The sequence below is a fragment of the Daphnia magna genome, linkage group LG2 (genome assembly GCF_020631705.1).
Source record: "Daphnia magna isolate NIES linkage group LG2, ASM2063170v1.1, whole genome shotgun sequence".
Classification (NCBI taxonomy): domain Eukaryota; kingdom Metazoa; phylum Arthropoda; class Branchiopoda; order Diplostraca; family Daphniidae; genus Daphnia; species Daphnia magna.
In genome coordinates, this window is record NC_059183.1 from 1,014,253 (window position 1) to 1,037,144 (window position 22,892).

Sequence of the window (22,892 nt, forward strand, 5' to 3'; positions counted from 1 at the left end):
TCTTATTGGCTCTTTTTGCTTCGTTCTTCTTCCACATCGCCTTTTTCTCTAAAAGAAAAACAAAAATGTGACCGTGTGGAAAAAGACTTTCAGAGTATGTTTCTGGTACTTAAAGAAATGGAAAGAAATTGGAGCAGCCGATCATTCAAAAATGGTCATTATACACAAGCGCGAGCGTCATCTGACACCAGGCCACTTTCTTTCTCAAACTCTCCGTTTCCTCTGTACAAAAAAGGTCCTTTTTTTCTTTTCTGAAGAGGGGGGAACTCAAAAGTTAAATAAAACATGTTCTATACGAGTCGCAACAGCCAACAATCGGCTCTCTTTGTCTTTGACGGTCACATCGTCGCGACTCTTGGTACAGCATCCCTCCGTCTTTTTCACCCAGCACTCCAGCATTCAAAGTTCGTGAACTGCGGGGCGCGAGTTCACAAAAATTTATGGACTTGAGCCGAGGAGAGCAGATTTTTTTTTCTTCACTTTTTCAAGTCAAGTGAAACGGGCTGACGGTATATTTATCATAACAAAACACTTGGGAAGAAAGAAAATGCAAAAAAAAGAGCGAGATTTAAGAGGACGATGGCCAAATAAAAATGTCCTTCGTTTGCCTTTTTTTTTTCATTTCTCGGCAATTTTTGTTTTCTTCCTTTAAAAAATTGCCATTTTAAAAGAAGGGTTAACAAACAAGTTAAAAGCTCCCGCGGAATTTCACGCCATCTCTTGGCAAGCAATTCAACTGACGTGGAACTCGTTAACAAGACGTAAAGATTATGCAATTAGGAATCGTGATGTGTCGGCTTTTGGTTTCGTTTAGCGAATGAGATTCATGTGTCGACATCCATCAGGAAGAGGTAGTCAATGTTTCCTTTTCATGTATATGTAATAGTGATTCATCTTGGGTTGGTCCTAGCGGCTGGTTCAGCAATCAGTCGATTGATTTCGAGTCAAAGTCGTTGGACATGTCGCCAACTTTCATTTGTTGCTGCTTTTGCTGGTCTATGACGTCAATCTCTTCGCAATCGAAATGCACAGTGCCTTTGCTTGGCCTCTTCAATTTAAGGGTGTAAATACTCGACTCGCCTGTTGTTGGTAAATAAAAATTCAGAGAAAAATCACAAATTCGATTAAGATTGAAATGAGAACAGGCCGTCAAAAGACGCCCGTCAGAGATGTTTGTCGTACTGATCGTGTCATCAGGCAAGTGCAGTTCGCTGTTGTGCGGCGATAGCTTCATTGTGTTGTCCTCACAATCGGACGAGGCGCCCAGTAAGTGCTGAGCTTGAATCGATTTCCTGCGTTGCTGTTGACTGGCAACATCCGTCAACATCTCGCCAACTTCGACTCCATTTACGATTGTCAACTGGCTACCCTGGTGATTATGAAGCGGATGAAGTGCGATGCTCGGTGGAGTTGCAAGCGCGTACGAACTGCTTCATGATTCAACATTTTGTTGACAGACGAAGAAAATGCATCGTTTAATCTCATTGTTGGCTGCTTTCGAATTGAATTTTTGACTTGAATAAATAAACAGGCCTGCCATTTACCTGGAACGATGTTGCGCCATGACTCCCGTTCGAGTGTTTTTCTCTGGTTTGCACAGGACAATGTAAACTTTCGGAGCAAAGAGACAAGCCAGCTGGACAACGCCACTATTTTGTGCATTAAATTGAGACTAGAATGAATTGAATCAAACCAAATGCGTGAATTAAAAGTAAACCTGATAGACATGGAGATGGCGAGCGTGACTATGCGGAGGGTTGTGGTAGGCGCAGTCAGAAAGAGCGGAATGAACGCCATCCAGAGGACGCAGGTAGTGTAGGTAGTAAAGCCAATATAGCGAGCCTCATTAAATCCACCTGGACACTTGCGCGTTTGAAAAGCGTAGACGGTACAGCATCCAATTAAAATCAGCGGGTAGACGAGCCCAACGAGGTAAGTAAAATGATCCATTCCTTCGCAAATGAGTACTCGCTTGTACCTTTTGTAAATTTTTCGCGTGCGGGATAGAGAAATGAATGATCGAAACGCTGCCATAATTGAGATCGTACTACTCATTACCTATCGGGGAATATGTGAGTGGTTCTCGGTGGCTGATAGATGAGCCAAGAGGCGTTAACGAAGACTTCGATCAAAGTCAGAGCGCCAGTGATGGCCAGCTGAGATCGGGGGCTGATGTATTTGGCACGCGGACAGGTCAATGCCGTCGAGCCCGTCTTTTTCGTCCCAAAAATACGAGCAACTCTGTATCCGCGAAAAAGGAAAACAAACAAAAAAATTGGGCACAAAGTCAACAAGTTTCTCATTTCAACAGAAATGTACATGTGTGTGAATCAAATTTCGCAACAAATTGTCGGAAACTGTCAAGCTGATTAAGTACAACTTGCTTCTTAAAATAGACCCGTATTCGATTAATTTGTTCGCAGAGCCGAAACAACATCGTGACCTTTCTCGTTCTCTTATCACGTATCGATGGCCATTTCCAGTGACCCTTTTCGTCATCGATATTCTCCACATATATTTTTAGATGGGCTCCGTTTCCGGAGTCGGTTCATTCGAATTGCTTTTTCCTCTCCGTACCGACAAGTGCTGGCAAAAAAAAAACTAACCCACCAAAGACAACATTGGTTGCCTCTCTACATTTCTTTTCGTGATAATAACATCAACTCAAATGTCATTCATTCCCTAAAAGACATGCCATCAACTAAAAGTCTAGACGGATAACCTTCATTTGTCGTTTGGGTGGATTCCATTTGAGATCCATCATGGTCGTAGTCATCGATTGGCAAACATATTCACGTTTATAAAAACGAGAAAGATTATGGAATGTTTACCTGTTGGTCTTGACTGCGATTGCTGCAAAGGCCAGAGTGTGCGTGAGGCCGAGTGAAAATCGTGTCACGCCGCATTTGAAGCCAGTAGGTCGCGAAGCAATCAGAAAGGTCATGGCAAACGAACAGAATGTCGCCAATAAAAGGATGGCCGACAGCTCACGTCCCGACGCCTTGATCACGGGAGTTTGTCGATGGCGCCAAAAGATGAAAGCCACAGCCAGAGTCAACAGTATTCCTTCATTGTAAGTCGATTAATATTAAAGATTGAAATTAGTGACGTTTACACGACCAAAGGGGATCATTTTGTTCTTAAGATTTACATTTTGCAACGTTGCCATATCTTTAATAGTCTCAACCGAAACAAAGAGTTCACACTACGTTGATTGAACTACATCAGTGTCATTATCGATCCAGTGTAAATACAACTTCAGGGACACAGGATTTGTTCCTGGTAATTAAATAACTAGAGCTTTAAAATATAAAATAATAATTCATCTTTGTCTGCTAATATCTGCCAACCTTTTACACCGAAGAAGAAACACATGCTTCCCAAAACTGCAGCCCCAACTTTTTTTTTAACAGCTTGACTTTAAAAATACCTCGAAACGACTGCACTGACTAAAGGATTTATGAGTAAACTATAGGATGCCCGTGAATATCGTATTATACAAGACTTTAGTTTTCACAGGGAAAAAGTAACCAGCACGTGTACATCAATGATTCTTACCCTCATGTTTTATTTCGGTGAAGCTTTCACGCCTGTAAAAATTTTAACTACGTTTTTTAGAACGCGATAAAAGAAGATAAGGCGGTAAAATACCTTTACAAAGGGTGGGGGGAAGAAAAGTGGGAAACAAACGCCGAAGAGAAAAGATGCGCTATTTGAATAACAACAGGCGAAATCTAACGTTATATCGATTTTCTAAACAAAGAAGATTTTATGGCCAACTTTTTATGGCTATATCGAATAATGATAACCCCGTTTCCAGTAAAGTAACTTAGCCGACGCGAGCGCACACAAGGTCGCAGAGAATGTGGTATAAAGCACAAATGCAAATATTTACCAAACGAAGCAAATGCCATGGAACCAGCAGCCCAAGGGTTGCGGTAATCGATGATCTGTTCGTCGATCAAGAGGCACCGTGAACGGTTCTCGTTGGGCATGAAGCCGTTCGGGCATGGCTGGCAATGCCCTCCTTGAATCATCTCAAAAGGCTCACATTTCTTGCAGTCTGGACAACAGCTGTTGTTGCTCTTCAAGAAAGAAAAATAGGCAATGTCCCATCATTTTTGCCAATATTCTTGAAAACTATTACGAAAGGGACAACATACTTGTAGATAAGGTACGAGGCCTTTTTTTGCATCGCAATGCTCCTTGCACGTCGAGTTGGGATACAATTTTTCGTATCTGCGATATTGCATCACTTTGCGATCGATTTCCAGCTTGGGTTGATCGTTTGCTCCAACTGCGTGAGAACAAAACCCATCAAGTCCACTAGGCCGTTGCCGTAAGAAACAAGAGATACTATAAGCTCTTTTCTTTGCATAGAACAACACGAGAAAGACATCTGCTGATCACGTGGATACTTGATTTGTAGCCCTTCACCAAAGTTTCAACAACAGAAGCCAACGTGAAGCACTGTTGACAGAACAAACACGTGTTTTTTTTTATATATATACAGTATATGTAGACTCGGTTAAAATGAACCAGCTTGGATGTCCCTTTCCACCGTTGGGCTTCATCTGATCATTGATGATACCCATGCTACTATACCGATCCCAGTAGACTAGGAGCTTTCTTTTTTTTTTTTAAGACTCTCAATCTCGTCTTTAATGTGCACACAGAACGGTATCAATAGTTGAACGGTCAGAACATCTATTCTGGAATCCAGAGAGATCTCGGAGGGCATTCATGGTTTCATTCCAAGAATCGATATGCACTCAATCTCCCAAATTCAATTTTACCTTTCTTTTTTTTTTTTACGGAAACCTCAAATGATTATCGATACGAGAGAATGAAAGACTTACGAAAAAAGCTTCCAATCTCCTTCCAAATGTAGCTGTCGTCGTCGTGCTTTTGAAAATTAAGAATAGAGTAACGCGGCGGGCCATCTCCTCCATGGTAAAATTTAAACACGCGCTTATTTTGATCTGATTTTTTTTATGAAAAAATTTACATTTAAAATTGCAAGATTTATCATGTTATTTATACCTGTAAAACTAGCCCCTTCTAAGTAGAACTTTAAAACGCTGCCATCCGCATTCCGCATCTTTTCGCAAACACCCGGATGGCCTTCGCATTCGGCCTGCCATTGATTGTGTAACGCGTGAGCGTAGGCGTACACAGCGTCGCGGATAAATTGCAGAAATTTGACGGAAGTGAGCCGCTTATCGGTGATATGTAGCCCAGGTTTACAAGGATCGCTATACTGACTGGGCATAATGCCTTTGGGCAACTGCTCCAACTTGAGTCGACATCTATAATTAAATTTCTATTTCATTAAACAACTATAAAAGGCTAACAAGAGAATTTTACTTGAAGAAATCCTGCCAATATTCAGAGAACCAAGGATTGCGGATGTTGGTGTCTGGCCTTAGTGCTTTAAAGTAACTATCGAAACCATCCAAGTGTCGAACAAGAGGCTGAACAGTGATGGCACCTTCAACAATAGTTTCAAATCCTGCGGATTGAATTAAAAGTGAATTTAGTAGTAGAACATGCCGGGCTAATGCGTGGGAATTACGGGGAAAAGTATTCCAACAATTAGCGAGTACATATAACACTATACCTGTAGTGACGACGTCCCTGCTGGACCAACCGTCGCATCCGACCCAAATGAGCGGTTTGGAATTTTTGGTGGTGATTCGTTTTGTAGCCGCCATCAATTGAACGGCGCAAGATTTCCCGCTGAACAAGACGACGATGCGAGATTGCGATTGAGATTGCAATTTTCCCAACACTTGATCGAAATCTGTTGTCTTGAAACGCTTAATATCGACCCGGATTTGGGCCCCGAAACAGACTCCATATCTCGAGGCTAATCGCAATAAGGTCTCGTAACCCTGCGATCAACATTTCAATATAACAAAAATAATGTTAAATTCTTCATTTACACGGGCTAAACGTAATTTTAAAGTTTCTGCGTGGGTTTAGATTTTTCGGGTAAACAAAAAGACTCTTGATCAACAAAACTTTAATTAATCCAAGGTGCGTGATTGACTTTTTTGTTGGCATAAGTAAATGTCGAAAAGAATTCAGGAGAGCGCAAGAGACATTGATCTACAAATTTAAATTAGAGCTGCTATTTGACAATTGTACCTTGACGCCGTACTCTGAATCCTCGTAGACTAGCGACGCAAAAGTCCAATTGAAATTCCTGAAAGACACAAAAGAAAATAATTTCCCTTCACGAAGATCCTTTCTTTTCCAGCACACATACGCGCTTCTCATTACTCGCTGCTCTTCTATTGTTTACCGTAAGATTTCCAAAATGGCGTAGGCTTGCGTCACGTCACTCGGCACCGTCCGGAAGAAATAGGCGAACCGCTCCCTATCGGAAAGCGTAGGACTAGTCGACTGATAACTGATGAGAGGAATTTTGAAAATCCTCAACAAACTCGTCACCTATTTTTCAAAGTTTGACACAAATCGTGAGGTGAATAATTGTCCTGTTGAAATCAGCCCCACAGTCTAAGTAAAACAGTAGATCAGAAACGATTGCGAGCTGCCCACGTAGACATTAATGGAACAAAACACATCATGTACGCCGATGTGATAAAAGATGACCCTTCACGGCCTTTTTACTGCTTCTTTACACAACACCGCGTACAAACATTACCGCAATTTGCGGATCCACTTAACGATGTTTGCTTGTATCGATCGCCATTTTCTTCGCCAACAGCTGCGTACGACATTTAAGAGCAATCAACGATGGTTATCCCGATCAACACACACCCCCAAGACAACAGAATACCCAAACGAAGCTGCTTTTTTTTCTAGAAATTTGAATATTATTACATACTTGAATAGTTATGTCGGAGGATTGATCGCCGATAACACCCACCACGGGCTTTTGAATACCGGTCAGTTCCGCTAACGTTTCACTAGCCGTCGCAGTTCCGGCTGAACAAGCTTCCAGCTGGTCCCGTTTTTCTTCCTGTATCCTCGTTAAAAAACCTTAAAAAAAAAAAAAAAATCTATGAGAATTAAAACAACACAATTTCTATAAGATTAAAGCTAAAATCCAATAAACTAGTTACGGCATGTCCGTTGCGTTTAACGAGGTTTCATTCTCGATTATTTCGGTAACATTATCAACATACAACTTGCACCAGAAACGACTTACTTTTTTCCACTGTGCCTGACGTTGCGGGAATGCACGAGGAAGAACGAAAACGATGGCGTAGCGTGAAAATGAAAAAAAGAGAAATGAATAAGACCCGATATGAGTAAACGAGCAATATAGCGAATCAATAGTGGGGGTGATGGATGATGAAAAGGTTGCACACATTCATCAGCAGACTCCTTTTTATTCATTGATGAATTCAATAGCACGCAGGCCTTCATTCATCTTGAATACCACCAAGAGTACATGGGGACCATGCATCTTTTTATAGATTTACTTTTATGGCAATAACACGTCTAATAATACCTTTGATGAAATCGAGACATTGGTCAAGAGCGTTGACGATATTGTCGCATGAATCGAAAGCCACTACACCAAGAGTGATGTTGGGCAGCAGATTCGGATCGCGGTTGATTTGGTCCAGTGTGTAGTGAAGAGCTTCCAGCGGCTGGATTCCATCATCGCCCTGAGTAAACAAAAGAATCGATTACAAAAATATTAAGAAACTTGTGAATAGCAAAAGTTTCTTTGCAACTTCCAGTCATAAATGACACGTGTGCTCGTGTAGTTTGTAACCGGGAGTGACCTTCAATTGTTCTTGTAAGTAGCAAACATTTGAACGGTGGAATAAACCCACCAGACGTCTAATCCTGAAGCCAATCTACAGGTTAACACACGCCCGATAGTCACGCAAACGAGTACTCATAAATAAATAAAAAAATTGTGTGGCCACACATGGGAAATGATGGTGAAAGAAACAAATGTTGCATTGGAAGTACCTCAATTAGTGGAGTGGATTATTAATTGACTGTCTACGTAGAAATAAGATCGTTCGATTTAGCATGACAAAGAATTTAATTTTGCAGTGCACTGTGACCATATTTTCTCAACAGACGGATGTACTTTACGCAACTTGACTCACTTTGCATAGAAAACCAGGACACTTGATTGGATGGACGACATCTTGATGGACGATATTGGCTGGTTGCCATTGCTCGTGAATCCAGTACTGAAGCAATAAGCCTCCGTTCACGCAACATCACGACAAGTCAATTTGATTAGACAAAAGTCGGTTTTGTGAAATCGATAAACTAATTCCACGAATGCAGACTACCTTGAACAGCTCACACAGCTGAGTGAGACACATACTAGTAATATCTCGTGCTTGCCAGTTCGCTAAATTGAATTCACCAAACAAATTGCACATGAAAAATGGAGAGTTAAAAGGATCCATTTGCCACTGCGTTTTATCAAATCCCATGCAATGATGCCGATACTCTAGAGGATACCAACATTTGAACATTATTCAATTGCCCTACCTAACCTCCATCCGTCATTTTTCCCTTACCGAACGGTTTGGCCACATGAAAAGTATTAAAATTTTTTGTTTTCAAGGTTTAGTAGTTGCTTCCCCTTCCCACTTATTTTCACCTTTTTCGCACTTTCAGTTTCTAGATTTCATTACCATACCCCTAAAGTGCGTCACGATTATCTCGTTCGGTTTTTCTAACAAACTTTACCCCGTAAAATCAGTTGTGATGTACGCGTGTCATCAAACCGCAAATACAAAAAACAAGATGCAATCGCCCAAAACAGTAGAACGTGAAAAGAGAATCAATGCTAGTCCACCCTGTTTAAGGCAACCCCTTTTCTATTTGATCCATTTTGTCCTGTTCCATCCACGTATACCGTAGGTAAACAACGTTTATTGCTTACGTGACTGTTGTCCCGTATCGCTATGAACGGGTTCCACACTATTTTTTAACAATTTCATGCTGGCGCACACAAAGACTATACATGATGACCTAGATGCCTGCGTATATAGCTTCTCCGGTTGTACAAAGCATTCACTGTATCGCGAGCGATAAGAAAAGAGGCAAGCGTATACAATATCATCGGCCCTGTTGATTTATGATACAAAACTGTACAATATATATAGTGGTCGGCCGGTTATACATGTGGGGCATATGGTTCTATATAGATTTCGTATCACTCTTAAGGCATCGTTTCATTTCCTCCGCCGGATCGAAATGTGGTGTGGCGATCCCTAAAACTTGATTGCAGCCTTTCCATTTTTACGATTCATCGCGTGAAAGGACATTTACGACTTAACTAATGACGTCACGACGTACAACTTTTTGAGAAAGTTGGGCGGGTGTCAATAAAGAGCTTAACGATACAAGGATAGGATTTAACTTGGATCCAAGTTGCCAACGTCTAAATAGTTCAAAATTTACCTGCAAGGGTCCGCAGCCTTCGGGTGAAGAGCCTTTGGCGTGAATCGGAAATAAAGCTCCGAGCATGATATCGCCCTCCTGACGGCTGACCACTTGAACCGAACCCGATATGACGCACAAGCACAAGAGAAGAAAAATGGGAAGCACATGTGTCGTTTTCAGAGAAACTTTCATCATCTCCATATTTATTGAGTATTGCTTTTTCTTCCTTTTTTTTCGTCGTAATTTCTGTATAATCAATAAAAACTTGTTTTCGTGTGACACAGGCACACTAAAAACGCACCGGTTACGCACAATTGTTCAACGTTTCTGATTGCAATAGCCCCGTTTTTTTCTCTCTCTTTCAGTCACGCACCACAAAACCGCACTGATTTTTATAAAGATCAAAATGATGGCGGATGTCGACGCGAGCAATTCCGGTCGGCTCTATTAAATTCAGTATAGAACGATTGAAATAGAAACTGATTAATCTGCCATTCCGCAATCGAATTTCCAATGACGTCACATTAGTTTATAACGGGGAATACTTGTGGATCATAAGCAAATCAAAACATTAAAAAAAAAGATTGGAAAATCGAAACGACACGTGTATCGAATTAATTCACTCCGACAGCCAGCAAATGTAACGTGAGTAATGTAAAGTCACTCGATCAGAAGGTGGAAACGTCGCACCCATCGAGCGGGACCGCGCGTGGCGTAACGGAGCTTGACGATGATGCTAAACATTACATGAAAAAAAGATCTCACTACTCTACGAGGAGGAGGAGGGTGAAAGGAATACGCAATCAAATTTTCACCGAACCTCAAAGAGCATCCGGCAAAAGGAGATTGACGCTACTATGCTGGATCGTCACTCCGTGCAGGCGTACATATATTCTTATATACCCCTCCCTGCCTCTGTTTGTTCTTCGGCTATGATGGCAAACGCATGCGCAAAATTGGGTTTTAAACAAATCAAGAACAAGGTGTTAGGGAGCGAAAGGTTAAGAAAGCAAACGTACCAAATGAAATGGTGATGTGTTGAATGCTGATACAGACAGTAGAATGAAATCGTCATGATTTTTGGCAATAAAAATTGATGGGCCTTCATCTCACGTTTATCCAGTGAAATTTTTGGTTATTTCATCCGTGAATATAGAGCCACGTGAAATTTGCAAGTCACCGCACGTGCGTTCAACAATTAGTGGAGCAATTAAAAACATTCGATTTCAATTACGCCCATTAAGATTTTGCGCTTGCGTGAAAAGCGGACACGTCCTAAAAGCTATTAGAGACATTCTATACAAGCATTTAGAAAATCAAAAACAAAAGATAAAGAGTCCGTGAAATGAAACAGGGCATTGTGCAGTTTGGCAATAAGCTGTCACCTTTAAAGCATCTCGTCGTCACCGATGGCTATTTATCTCACCATAGATGAGAATGCAAGCCATCTGTGCGGAAGGAAAGTCCCTCCGTTTGGAAACGGATGTTGCCGGGAGTATTGCCCGCAGATGTTGGGATCGTGATCACATGAGAGAGGCATATAACAAAGACCAGCAGTAAGGGTATAGAAACCATTCGTATGTATACACGTCGCAAACCTTAAAAAAAAAGAGTGGTGTATCTTCTTGCTTACGTTCGTCTTTTGTTTTTTCTGTTCTTCACCATTTATTTTTTTCATGATGAGAAGGAAGTGAATCCGGACGCGTGAGCCTAATCGTTTGCGGCTGAGATCGAGTCCATCGGCTTGCGTCGGAAATGAGGATCGTGTGCGCCGCAGGTAATTGAGCAGCAGTCCTAAAAGAACGAAGACGATGATTTTGTTTGCACTGTCACACACCGCACGTTCTCCGTGGCAACGATGTCGCCGGTGAATACAGCCCTTCTTTTTCGCCCACGCTCTCCGGGCTATGTGTGAAATCCATCCGGCAGAGTGCTGCTGCTGCTGCTTCGAATCCGCTCCTATTTTCTCAACACGTCGAAATAGCTGAATTTTTTATTTATTTTTTTTAATGCCATTTTATCTCTTTTTTTTTTAGCCTTCTTCTTTTGCTATCACCTACCACTTCGACTAAGTGAGATTGCGGATTAAAAGCACGTGTGACGCGAACCTTGAGAAACGAAAAATGGGGAACACTAGAGGCGATCGATTTCGTCCTGCGGTCAGTGCGATTACGGGAAAATCGAGAAAAAGGAGAAACGATTCTATAAAAAAAAGGAGAGTAAATACATTTCTGAGTAGATATTGTATTAGATTTCTTATTCTTCCTTTTCTGACCGTTTGCCAAGAACGCGTGCCCAGGAGTCACGGAATTTGTCTTCTACGTAAAAGTGAAAACTGGAGGATGAAAATTCAAGCGGAAAAGATTTTGAATTCCATGTTTAGACAACGGCAAGATTTCGCATCATTATTAAGTTGTCAAACGGTAACGTATGCGGTCAAAGTGCATTATTTGCCTGGGCGTTCATGGAAATGGCCTGTCATGTAGTTATCGGCACTCCAATTCCTTTCTTACGTTACGTTCCCTACGAGACGTAAACCGTTTTTCATCTTACTCTGTCCAGTCAAGGAGTCAAAGGCAGACAAGAATAGATGGTTGAGATTGTAACAATCGATCCATTCTGTACTATAACAAATTGCATAATGGATCAACCCTATCAACATTGCGTCACCTCCACTAGACGGCTGCGTGGAGAAGAACGTTAGAAATTGGATTTCAAGAGTCTACGGTATTTCGTAGAGTATTTGACTATATTTAACCTCATTTGAATTGCAAATTTACGAAGGAAAATAAAAAGGCGTTTCATAATCCAACACTTTTAAGATGGAGAACCTCCATTTCAGGAGGTTGGATTCTATTCCATTTTTCGAGTGTTGCAAATCGCTAACGTAACATTTCAAACGGTGTGTGATAAAGCATAAATCCGAGAGTAGATATTTAAACGTGAGCAGCCAAATTTGAGCAAGTTTCAAACTATTTTGTTCGTTTTAACTTAGAGAAAGGATTGAATACAACGACAGGAAAAATTTCGTATGAAACCGATGCTGCGCGAAATTTTAAATGCGTTGTGTGTTTGTTTGGACACATCACGAAAATTAAAAATAAGAAGATTAAGCTTACCGTCAATTTGAAGTCTTGTTGAAAAAATTAAATCACTTTGATACATCCTTTGGCGCTAAGATTACCCCAACAACTGACTCATTTTTTACCCCTGTCTGAACATGAATACCTAAGGGGGAGGGGGGAGAATATTTCGATATTGAAAAACAAGAGAAACAATGGGAAAGGATGGGCACTCAAACTGAGTCATTTATCGCACCCCTTCCCTTTAGGGGTTTGTAGAAAATTAGGTACGACATATTTTGGTTACCACCCCTCGAACCTTCTCGCAAACAAAAAACTCCAAAGTCATTTGCATGTTATATTGTTTTACATTTACTTAAATTAAATCGCATTTATTGTTGAAAAACTTGTTGTTTGTAAAAATAAATATTAGCGCGGCATTAGATTCGAGTTGAAAGCAAAATTTCATTTTCAGCAAACATGTTTGGTGATCGTGTAATCAAATCAGCAGTAAATATTTCTCGATTTTTCTACGTTTTGCATTGCTAGTGAAAAATTACATCCTACAAATGCTTTTCATGTCTACTTATTTTTTAAGTATTAAAAGAAAAATCAAAATCAAATGGGTCATCATCAATTATTTGATTGTTGCAGAAGTAACGGTTCCATCGCGACGTCTAGTCGCCGAGCAACATATGGTGGCCCACGGCCAGTCGCAAACAAATATTAAAGGATTGTAGTACAATCCTTCCGGGCACGGCATCCGGATCGGTTCACTACCCTGGCAGACATAATATTTCGTACAATCCGCTGGATCTGCTAACGTTGGGCGCGTTTCACCGTAACAAGTTGGCGCACTTGCCGTAGGGTCACAGCCACTGCCTGTCGGGGCTTCCGTTGTACTGGAACAAGAATATCGAGCGTTCAAACGGCGAATATCAGCGGCGCTCGGATGATCACGATTACCCAATGCCAAATTCGAGTCTGTTATGTAATCGATATAATGTTGATGAATTGATTTGTTCGGTTCTGATCGTGGACAGTGCATATACCATTTCTAGCAGTGATGGTCATCAACGAGGAGTTGGTCGTGAAAAGAGTGTTACTGCCGTGCATTAAACTGTCGTAATCGTAAGGCTCGTTATACGTGGCCGCATCCGTCCCACTAGATATTTTAGAAAATTTAATTAATTGAAGATGGAATAGCAGACACATAAATCCTACTTGTATTTGACGAGATATTGCCTTTTGGTTTCGTTAACATTTTGCCAGTGAATACGGATGGCACTTTCACGATCCGGTCGGTTGTGTTCATGTCCAAAACCTAATAAACAAAGGAAATTCAGTGGCAAATCAAAAATGCCTCAGCCTACAATTGTATCAAACCTAAAGAATGAAGAATCAAGTGCATGACTTTACCAGCACCATCGGCTGTGCACTTTTCGGCCTGTAAGGAGATCAGTTGGGCACCACCCTGACGGCCAATGAACGAAGCGCAGCCCTTTAATTTAAAACAAAGAAATTTAATTGATTCAATTAAATTGTATGACGTAATGATGTGTCATTCAATAAACCGCTGAATTGTTAAAATAAAGGAAATCTTGGGGCCATGAATGGGATTCGTAGGAATGAAGTTCTCGGAATCGCAGACAGGAGACTTGGGTGAATTCCGACAGCGACGTGTAGATTATGTTCGTGTAGTTTGCTAATTTTACGACCGAATTACAGTTCAAACAATTCCTCATTAGCTCAGTTAGATATGGTGATAGCTTTACAAAGAGTCATGAAGTGCAAATATACCCAAACTGGGATCGATGAAGTAAGGAATGTCTTGAGGATTCCAGAGAAGTTTCGGATCGCTATAATTGACCCACGATGGATTCAGAGACTCTGTTAATGCATCCGTACGTGTTTTCTGCAATCGTTAAAATTGCGGTGAAAAAGTGCAAATAAAAGCTTATTTTCTTAAACATGATGGGTTTACCAAAGACACGAAGATATCGTCATCGGCGTATGCTGGTGCTGCAATGAATAACGATTTTATTCTCAAAAACTTATTCTACAAAATTCAATCAATCAAATTTACTTCCTCGATGTGCGAGAGTGAGCTTCACGTCATCGATGGGTGGCTTAGCAAGGGTGGCTTTCGAAAAAGACTGACAGAAAGTACCAAATGAAAAATTACGCATGAATAATTTCGTCCAAATAACTCACGGAAAATGTGCATACCTTCGATTCGGACGACGAGAACACTCCTAGAAAGAGCAAAACAATCAGCCAAAAGGACATTGCGCCATCCGACTGCATCGTTGCAAAACGCTTCCAACTAAACTGAAGTGTGAGTGTGTGGTCAAGTCTTCATAAATACAGGGCCCTTATCGAATCATCCTGCTACCATTTACGCCTTATCAAGTTATTTCAACCTCGTTGTTATTCGAGTGGAGAAACAACAAACACCGGTGGTGCAAAAAAGGTCGGCGATCAATCAACAACTGCATTGAGGGTGTCGAGTCCATCAGCTCTTCAAAATCCCTTCTGGTCTATTTTATCCGTTCCCCTTTTTTTTTTTTTGTTGTTGTTGTTCCTTTTTACTTATCTGATGCAGGCCAGCTGGAACTGCCTTCCGTCGCGTTTGCTCTTAAATTGGGTCGATAAGCGAAGGGAAAATTTATTGCAATGGTGAACTCAGAGTTCGTTGAGTACTGCATAGAATATGAACTCGACCAAAGCGTTTATTGTGCGATTGCATAGACAATATTGTTCCAGAAAAACAACATGCTTCCATCGATATTTTCACGGAGTACCGCCAAAACGGGTTCGCTTTATAGTGCGTGATTCGCGTAAAGGACAGCACAATCGATTTAAGGCCCGGGAAGGCATTCAGCGTCCCAGGAGTTTGGAAAAATGCCCAAAAAAAAGATGAAGAAGTTTGTTCACAGCCAAAATCTGGTCCAGAAAAATAAACGGAGTGGAAAGAAAAAATAAGTAACTGGAGAACCATCTTCGTTCGTGGATGAATGCAAACAGATTTGTGCTTCTTGAGCTTCCACTCCAAACTTTGACACATCAAATATACATTTACAAATAGGAAATCTTCTATATATAGCAAAGACAAACTCCCGTTGATACCTTCACATTTTGGAAGGCTATTTTTAGGTTGTTGGATCAATGATTTATTCGGGTTCATCCCCTCTTTTGTTGAAAGGAAACAATCACGATAGTGTCACGTTGTAAAAGGAAATAAAGAGTTGTAATGTCACCTATAATTACTTGCAACTTTATTGCACAAGCGAAGCAACTCAAGGGCGATTGATATACGGAGAATGTCAAGGCTTTTCCCTCTTATTAACTTATATTGCTGTTTAAAGCTAAAACAGGTTCTTTAAGTAATATCCAATTGTTCACACAGTGGATCAAGAAACTTTGAAAAAAAAATTTAAATTCATTGGATTTTCAGCTTTTCATTGAATCAGCTTTAAAGCGGCAAGGGCTGCTAGATTAAGTTATATATAAATAGGATTTCTGTCTTTCCATTAAAAGCCGATTGTAAAAAAGAACATTCTTTTTTTCCCTCTAGAAAGCTTTAGAGATGCCAAAATGTCAAATGCATTTACGGATTTGGACGTATTCGATGGAAACTTCATACATTCTATTGATATCAGCTTTTATTTTTCTTGTCGCTATTTTTGGGTTGTTTGATCAATGACTATTGGAGTTGTTTCGCAGAAACGAAGCCGTCACTAGCGTCCCCCCCGTACTTTCTGTAAAGCACGCTCTCTCCTGTTGGCAAGGTTATCACGTGGACAACGTATGACTGAATCCTGAGGATCCCAGATCAGCAGGAAATGATGAGATTCTACTACGACCAACTCTTTTCAGTCTTCTAGCCATCTATCTTTCTTGCTGCTTGATCCGTCGCTTAATCGAAACAAACAGTCGTCTCTCACGACAGTCTTCTTTCCTCCACGTGTACGACCAATCGGACATTGTTGTTTGCTAGCAACGGTCACATAGGTTCCTACGTACGTACATAGAAACAACGCCGTTGACGTTGAAATAGTAGTGGAGGCGAGCAACTCTAAAAGATGCTGTCATGATTGGTTTGCAAGAAATCACGAGCCAGCGAACCGGATACAGTCCGCGTTTCACGACCCATCAGTTTGGCGAGGCGGCATAATCATAGACACGGTGTAGGGGGGAAAAAGAGCCGGAAAGATCATTTGTACCGTGTCTCCGATCGTCATAAACAAGTAGTCTTACAACCAGCTTCATGAAACCGAGATGATTGAATCGTGAAGACCTTCCTGGCCTTGCCACAAAATAATATCTATTTTTTTGGGTTGACGAGCTTCGCTGATGCATTGAAATGATGCTGCAATGGTCCTCCCGAGACTTCAACTATCCCAGCGATCGTAGAAAATGGAATAAGGGCAAAGTTATTGGTTGCATCGTCCTTCACGACCCTCCTCACGCAGTTTTATAGGCGGCGTCCAAAAAAATCCAATGAATAGAAACGCAACAAATTTGAATTTTTATTATTCGGCTTTCATGCATCAAGTCAAACACAACAAGGTATTCGTAAACTTTTCAGTCAGAGGAAGGCCGAGCTTCGATCGCCCGCCTCCTTTGGCGCCACTGTCTCGAGATGTAGCGCATCCTTTCAATCGATATGACGGTAAAAACAGCGACTCTGAAACAATTTAATTACATACTATTCCCGCCATTCAAATCAATATTAAGTCAATTCCATACCTGAAACATCGCAAGGCCTTCTTAGGTTCGAACGCCTTCTCTGATCGTTGGTTATGGTTCTGATCCCATTCGTTGGCAATGGTTGAAAGAAATTTTTTCTGGTAGATTAAATTTTTGCGTATGCTTTCTAATTTGAGGGTGCGATACTGGAGAAACTAGATGAACAGAAAAAAAGTGGGATTAAAAATGAAAAACAACGAGCTGGTAAAAATTAAACGACGGTACTTTGTTGGCTTGTTCCGGTGGAAGAGATCGGTATGCTGAAATGGATTTTTGAGGCGGCTGGGATTGGACCGGCTGGTTTCTCTGTTGCGCAATTAATTGCATCACCTGCAAAAGTCAACAAAACAGGATGACGGTGACGGTGTTATTTTTTAATTTCACTATCGTCTTTTGAGAGAGAGATTAGACCTGTTGTTGGAGGCGTGAGTTGGCTGTTCGCTGATCTTGCAACAAGAGTCGCTCCATTGCAAGTTCCGTCCTAAGTAGCTGCATTTTTTTGGTTAATTCTACTTCAACTGGATTGACTCTGACTACAAAACTGTCCCCATCCGGCTTTAACGTAGTCTCAAGATCATCCTGAAATACACAAAGAAAGTTTGAATATATTATGGTCGCACAAACGAAAAGTAACGAAACAATACCTCCATAGTCTGATTGGTTGACGGCAAACAGTTTGTTTTTTGCTGAGCTGCGTTCTGTTGCATCTCGAGCATTTGTTTACCGAAAGCTAAGAGCTGCTCACTCTCTCTTTGAACTTCTTTTAAAGCCGTTTTGCCCATCATGGAATTAGGCAAAGACAAGTCATTTAAAGTGCTGGATTCGGCGGTTCGATGCGCTGGACTGCCATTGCGGATGGATGCTGCTCGACTGCTACATCGACTACTTGTAGCACTTCCCAAAAATTCCACAAAAGACGGCGCAAGCAAATCGGGCGGTGCTGCTGGGCCTATATAGTGAACAAAAATTGTCTTAATTCCAGATCTACATTTATAAAAGAAAAATAATTGCCTTCTAGCAATGTAGATAGTTCTCTAGGATCAGCTGTTGCAACGCTTTTTTGCTTTTGTTGCAGTTGCTGGGCCTTTTTGACCGCCTCAACTTCAAGTTGTAACTTCTGTAAAGCCTCTTCGACTTGGGCTTTGCAACTGTCGGATTGTTTCAATTTTGTTTGCAAATCATTAAGCCTCTTCTCCTTCGAATCCAGTTGAGCTTTTAGCGCTGAGGATTGTTGCTGGGCCGTTTGTTGGTGGTAGACGAGATCAGCTTGCAGTGACGCGCAACGCTGTTGAAGAATTTCAACAGCTGTAATCGTGCCCCGCTGGGCCGCTGCTTCTGTTTCAAGAGCTAGGCATCTACGGCGCATGATGTCGTATTCTTGAGCTAAATTCTTTTGATTAACTAGAGCTGTTTGCAGCTCTTGACATTGCTTCTGCAATTCATCGATCGTTGCTTGGCTTGCCTGCTTATGTTCTTCATATTCCTTTTTCAAGGTCAAATGCAATTGACGTGTTGATTCCACATCCTGCGCCATAGCCTTGTACTGGCTTAGCTCCTTTTCCAGGGCAACGCCACGTTCTCGAATGGTTGCGAGCTCTTGTAACTTACCACGGCATTCTTCCAGCTCCTTTTCCAGGCCAGAGCAACGCTGTTCGTACTCATCTTTTTGTCGCTCTGCTTCGTCTATCATGTCATCTAATGCAGCGTTACGTATTTCCAGTGATTCCAGTTGAGCCAGGCGGCTGGTGTTACAAGCCGCTTCATCCTCTAAAACTTGTCGCTCTTTCTCGCATTTTGTCAGTTTAGCTTTGAGCTCAGCCACTTCCATGGAGAGCGCATGGGCCGTCTCTTGATGTTTGAGCTGCGCTGTCTGATGATACTGATTGTGTGGTTGGTATATGGGACTGAGAGGGACAGGGGAATTTTGCGTGCCGAGTTTAGACCAAGTCATGCTGCCATCTTGGTGCGGGACATCTCGTAAACGTTCGACACTGCTCTGAGAAAAGTCATCCTGAGTTCGCCTAGAAGACTCTTGTTCTTTTTCTTGAATAGCTTTCATTAGTTTTTCGATTCGCTGATATAATTCGCCCATCTGCTTTTGCATATCATTAAGGGATTCTTCTTTCTCCTGGACAATCAGCTGCAGTTGTTGCTTCTCCTCTGAAAGAGCACGGCACTTCTCGGCGTGCATATTTTGCGAGGCCCCAAGAGCAGCTGATCTTCTTTGCTCTTCTAGCCGGTTTTCCAAGGAGGAAATGCGTTTCAGTAATTCAGTATGTTCCACTTGAAGTTCATGTTTTTCCGCATCGACATCCTACGATTAGAAAACATTCGCATTTTATTTTGCATTGATTTAATAAAGAAAGTTGGTCTTACCTGTAGCATTAACCGGTGTTGTTGATATTGCTGTTCCAACTCGGCCGCCCTCGAAATGCTACGCTTTTCCGACAGGCAAACGCGTTGTAATTCGGCTTCAAGATCTGCTATTCGTTTACACGCAGCTTCTTCTATACGACCTACAGAAAACGTTTAAGAACAGATTGCATACAAGATCAACTGGAATTACTAATGAATTGTATACTCAGTATTGCCAGTTTCCCGTCCAGCTGTTGAAGGAAGTTAAGTGCACGTTCTGGGTTATTTATACCGTTTTCTCCTGTCGGTGATGGGCTGGACAAGTCACGCAGATCATCAATTCCCCTGGGATTTCTATCCCTATTTTATTAAAAAAAAAAAACTGCGTTTTGTATAATACATAACATAAATGGTAGAAACTGTAATTGTTACTTGATGGAGATGTCTTCCGTGCTAGTCGAAGGAGTTATTTGAGTCCTTGGACTCAATAAATTGTTAGCCGTTTTTTTTCTTTTGGCAGTCTGCGCTGCTTCCAGTGCACGTGTGCTGTTTTCAACTTTATGTAAAAGGCGGCAAATCAGCTGTTGGAGCTCATCAAACAAAGTGGGCATTTCAGCAGGTGAAGCTTCGAGGGAAGTTTCCACTACATCTTGCAACGTCGAATCATGTTTGACACTTGGTGGAGCTTCGCTTTCTCTTTCCGTTTCGGACTGCGCATATAAATGATTTTCTAATTCATTTTGCAGCGCGGCTATTTGCTCTGATTGCGCTTTGAGCAATTTATCTTTAACATCCAGAACAGTCTGCAAGCTACTGTTTTCTTCGTCCATATCAGCCTGGTTTATTCGCAAAAGTTGGTTCTGTTGCTCCAATCGCTGCTGCGTACTAAGATGATCCTGTGATTTTACATGTTATTTAAGCATTGGTTTATTTTTTTTTTCTTTTATGCATTGGTTAGAGTTTGAATCGCTACCTGGAGAATCTGATCTTTTTCTTTAAGGGCTTCATGAAGTTGCTGAACCTCATTCGTTAGTTGCGATATACTTGTTTTCATGCGTTCGCATTCTTTTTCTTTTTCAGTTAATAAAGCTTCTAGTTTTTTCTGCTGTTCGCTGGCCTCTTCTCGTTCCTGCTCTCTCTCGACAGCCTGTTGCTCCAAAAACGCCCGATTTGCCTACACCGAAGAATGAATTACTGGGCTCGCTTAAGTTTAATAACAAGCTAGAATGAATATACTTTTAACTGTTTGTCTGCTGCATCTAGTTGATCCACCAAGTCTTTTATCTGCTTTTGTGCATCCTCAGAAGCTGCAACATGCTGCTCAACCATCTGAAATTGTGAAGTGTACTGCTGCTGGAATTCATTAGCTACTTCCAAAAGTTTTTGGTTGTAGAGTATGTGTAACTGTTCACATTTATGACACTGTAATGCTTCTGTTTGAATGCTCTTGGAGCCAAATGTTACTGGAGGAATTGGCTGTTGCACTTCACCAAGTTTTTTTTGTTTAACTTCCAACTTTTCTATATTGGCAACAAGACTTGTTAATGGTAGTCTGTGGTCATCTTGATCTTCTTCAGACTGACTTTCACGGGTAAAGTCAAAACCAGGTAATGGTCCCATACTGATGTTCAAATCCTCTTGAGAAGTTGAAGTCTTTCGAGAATTAACTGTTGACATCAGTATGTCTGGTCTGAAATCTGCATCTGGAGAAAATGCAGCATGCAAATGAGCAACTTGACTACTGTCTGCATTTGTGATGGAGGAAATAGACAAACTGCCCATTGCATGACTTATTTGGTTTCTTGTGGGTGATACAAAACTAGCATCTGAGATCGTTGAATGCACAGGTTCGTTGCTCGGTTCATCTTTACTGATGAGGTTCGCCGGGCCCATTGATATAGACTTTTCACTGGCATCTGTAGATTCTTCCATTCTTTTCTTTTTTGAATAATGTTAACGGTGAAAAAAAAATTTACTGGGGTAACATGAGGCCAAAAAGGCTCATGGTAGTGTCAAATCTCTATTCGAATTTGTTCCCTTCCTTTAAAAATAAAAGCGTCTATAAAGTCATAATAAACAAAGCGGAAAATAGAAGCCTCTTCTTACCGGGGTGAAAAACATGTTCATGTTATTCAAATTCTGGAACTGGACACTGGACTGGAGTTCTGGACTCTGGAGAGAAACACACTTACACTGTCAGTCTGGTAGTCTCAGACAGAGTTTTCGTTGTGGATTCTAACGTTTTCAATAATTCGAACGTTTTACGTTAATTATCATTAACTAAAACATCATTTCTTTTAGGAAAATTTTCAGCTTTTTAATTTTCCCACCGCTAGTTGCGCAATCGAAGGATGCACACAATGCTCCAAGGGGTGCTTCAGGCCTATTGAGAAATCGAACGTGTTCAAAATAGTTGGGGTTTGCATATTTTCAGGTTATTTGAAAGACTTGCCATTTCCTGTGGATTGAGTTATTGCATTACATTTTAAGGAGACTTAGGGTTCTTAAGACTATCCCAGGAACCGTTAACCCACGCTTCAGAAGAAAGGTTTGGAACGCACGTAAGTTTCCTGATACAAAAATACAATTCCTTTGGGTGCGTCGGTTGGCATTAATGAGAGCAGGTTGCTATATTGAAATCCAGTTATCATTGGATTTTGCAAGGAACTTGCCGATTAATCGACAAAGGAGATTTATTTTAGGAAAAAATCTTTCCGCTTTAAACAAATTTGATGAAGTCACCTCATTCATATTTTACCACCTGGTTTTTTGGGATGCGTACGATGAGAATAGACAGAAGAATGAGAATAGACAAGAAGCGATGAGAAAATAGGACCTGATAGAACTCTTGCCAATATCCCCACAGGCGGGAGAATATGGCGGCTGCTGGAGCGCTCGTACCGGCTTACTACAGAAACTACAAATAAACAACATTACAGCAGCATGGACTACATGAAAATAAGGCCGGGCAACTCCTTTTTGTCCACGTAAAATTTTGTCATTTTAACATATTTTTCTTCCTGCTTTCATTAGTTAACTGTGTAATAAATTATCTTCAAAACAAATTGGTATGGAACTGGGCATGCAAGGACTTCGTAAATCAATGACGACAACGACAGTACAAAGAAATGCTAGCACACCAGCAGAGCACATAACTCTGACACCAGTCATATTCCACGGCCATGTTATGTATAACATATGTTGATGACGACAACAGGATTTTCAGTCTCCGATTAAAATTTGTTGGCAACATTATTGAAATAATCGGTAATATTTTAAGAAAATACAAGTGTGACTAGGTAAACGTGTACATTTTTTTATTATGAA

The 22,892-nt window shown here is 41.1% G+C and overlaps 3 protein-coding genes across 8 annotated transcripts; all 3 read right to left on the reverse strand.

The window, feature by feature from the left end:
• Positions 1 to 497: 497 nt before the first annotated feature.
• Positions 498 to 12,582, reverse strand: LOC116917767 (metabotropic glutamate receptor 2). 6 transcript variants are annotated; one of them, XM_045168954.1, is made up of 21 exons: positions 11,059 to 11,187; positions 10,782 to 10,994; positions 10,416 to 10,692; positions 9,415 to 9,840; positions 7,484 to 7,643; positions 7,178 to 7,192; positions 6,854 to 7,008; positions 6,308 to 6,456; positions 6,151 to 6,208; positions 5,621 to 5,894; positions 5,368 to 5,512; positions 5,044 to 5,309; positions 4,860 to 4,982; positions 4,164 to 4,297; positions 3,896 to 4,085; positions 2,832 to 3,066; positions 2,059 to 2,241; positions 1,718 to 1,978; positions 1,545 to 1,649; positions 1,183 to 1,430; positions 498 to 1,080 (listed from the first exon to the last, which is right to left on the reverse strand). In XM_045168954.1, the coding sequence occupies exons 4-21, from the start codon at positions 9,595 to 9,597 to the stop codon at positions 926 to 928; spliced, it is 3,039 nt and encodes a 1,012-aa protein (XP_045024889.1). In that variant the 5' UTR covers positions 9,598 to 9,840; positions 10,416 to 10,692; positions 10,782 to 10,994; positions 11,059 to 11,187; the 3' UTR covers positions 498 to 925. The 6 variants fall into 6 exon arrangements, with proteins under 6 accessions (XP_045024889.1, XP_045024888.1, XP_032779253.2 ...); XM_045168953.1 differs by lacking the exons at positions 9,415 to 9,840; positions 10,416 to 10,692; positions 10,782 to 10,994 and adding an exon at positions 12,516 to 12,582 and having other exon boundaries at positions 11,030 to 11,355; XM_032923362.2 differs by lacking the exons at positions 10,416 to 10,692; positions 10,782 to 10,994; positions 11,059 to 11,187 and adding an exon at positions 12,516 to 12,580.
• A 355-nt stretch (positions 12,583 to 12,937) lies between these two features.
• LOC116916461 (hatching enzyme 1.2) lies at positions 12,938 to 14,845 on the reverse strand. The gene is made up of 9 exons (XM_032921715.2): positions 14,688 to 14,845; positions 14,545 to 14,614; positions 14,443 to 14,480; positions 14,259 to 14,373; positions 14,033 to 14,163; positions 13,845 to 13,959; positions 13,683 to 13,782; positions 13,511 to 13,623; positions 12,938 to 13,442 (listed from the first exon to the last, which is right to left on the reverse strand). Exons 1-9 carry the CDS (start codon positions 14,763 to 14,765, stop codon positions 13,096 to 13,098), a joined length of 1,107 nt encoding a protein of 368 aa, XP_032777606.2. The 5' UTR covers positions 14,766 to 14,845; the 3' UTR covers positions 12,938 to 13,095.
• Positions 14,846 to 16,977: 2,132 nt separating this feature from the next.
• LOC116917825 (interaptin) lies at positions 16,978 to 22,626 on the reverse strand. The gene is made up of 13 exons (XM_045170294.1): positions 22,308 to 22,626; positions 21,672 to 22,232; positions 20,802 to 21,606; positions 20,539 to 20,739; positions 19,998 to 20,461; positions 19,792 to 19,925; positions 19,587 to 19,726; positions 18,222 to 19,524; positions 17,855 to 18,159; positions 17,622 to 17,789; positions 17,436 to 17,540; positions 17,211 to 17,365; positions 16,978 to 17,148 (listed from the first exon to the last, which is right to left on the reverse strand). Exons 3-13 carry the CDS (start codon positions 21,495 to 21,497, stop codon positions 17,046 to 17,048), a joined length of 3,774 nt encoding a protein of 1,257 aa, XP_045026229.1. The 5' UTR covers positions 21,498 to 21,606; positions 21,672 to 22,232; positions 22,308 to 22,626; the 3' UTR covers positions 16,978 to 17,045.
• Between the last annotated feature and the right edge of the window lie 266 nt (positions 22,627 to 22,892).

Excerpts from the sequence above, each read along its gene's own strand:
- LOC116916461 (XM_032921715.2), bottom strand. The coding sequence starts at position 14,765 with ATGCAGTCGGATGGCGCAATGTCCTTTTGGCTGATTGTTTTGCTCTTT. Across the intron at positions 14,481-14,544 it reads CACTCTCGCACATCGAGGAA|CACCAGCATACGCCGATGAC; the intron begins GTAAATTTGATT and ends TATTCATTGCAG. Across the intron at positions 13,624-13,682 it reads CAATATCTCGTCAAATACAA|TGGGACGGATGCGGCCACGT; the intron begins GTAGGATTTATG and ends TAAAATATCTAG.
- LOC116917825 (XM_045170294.1), bottom strand. The coding sequence starts at position 21,497 with ATGGAAGAATCTACAGATGCCAGTGAAAAGTCTATATCAATGGGCCCG. Across the intron at positions 19,525-19,586 it reads AACACCGGTTAATGCTACAG|GATGTCGATGCGGAAAAACA; the intron begins GTAAGACCAACT and ends TTCTAATCGTAG. Across the intron at positions 17,790-17,854 it reads CAACCAATCAGACTATGGAG|GATGATCTTGAGACTACGTT; the intron begins GTATTGTTTCGT and ends TGTGTATTTCAG.
- LOC116917767 (XM_045168953.1), bottom strand. The coding sequence starts at position 12,561 with ATGTATCAAAGTGATTTAATTTTTTCAACAAGACTTCAAATTGACG. Across the intron at positions 7,644-11,029 it reads AGAAAAAACAAAAGACGAAC|GGCGATGATGGAATCCAGCC; the intron begins GTAAGCAAGAAG and ends TTGTTTACTCAG. Across the intron at positions 4,298-4,859 it reads GGAGATTGGAAGCTTTTTTC|TTGGAGCAAACGATCAACCC; the intron begins GTAAGTCTTTCA and ends GTTCTCACGCAG.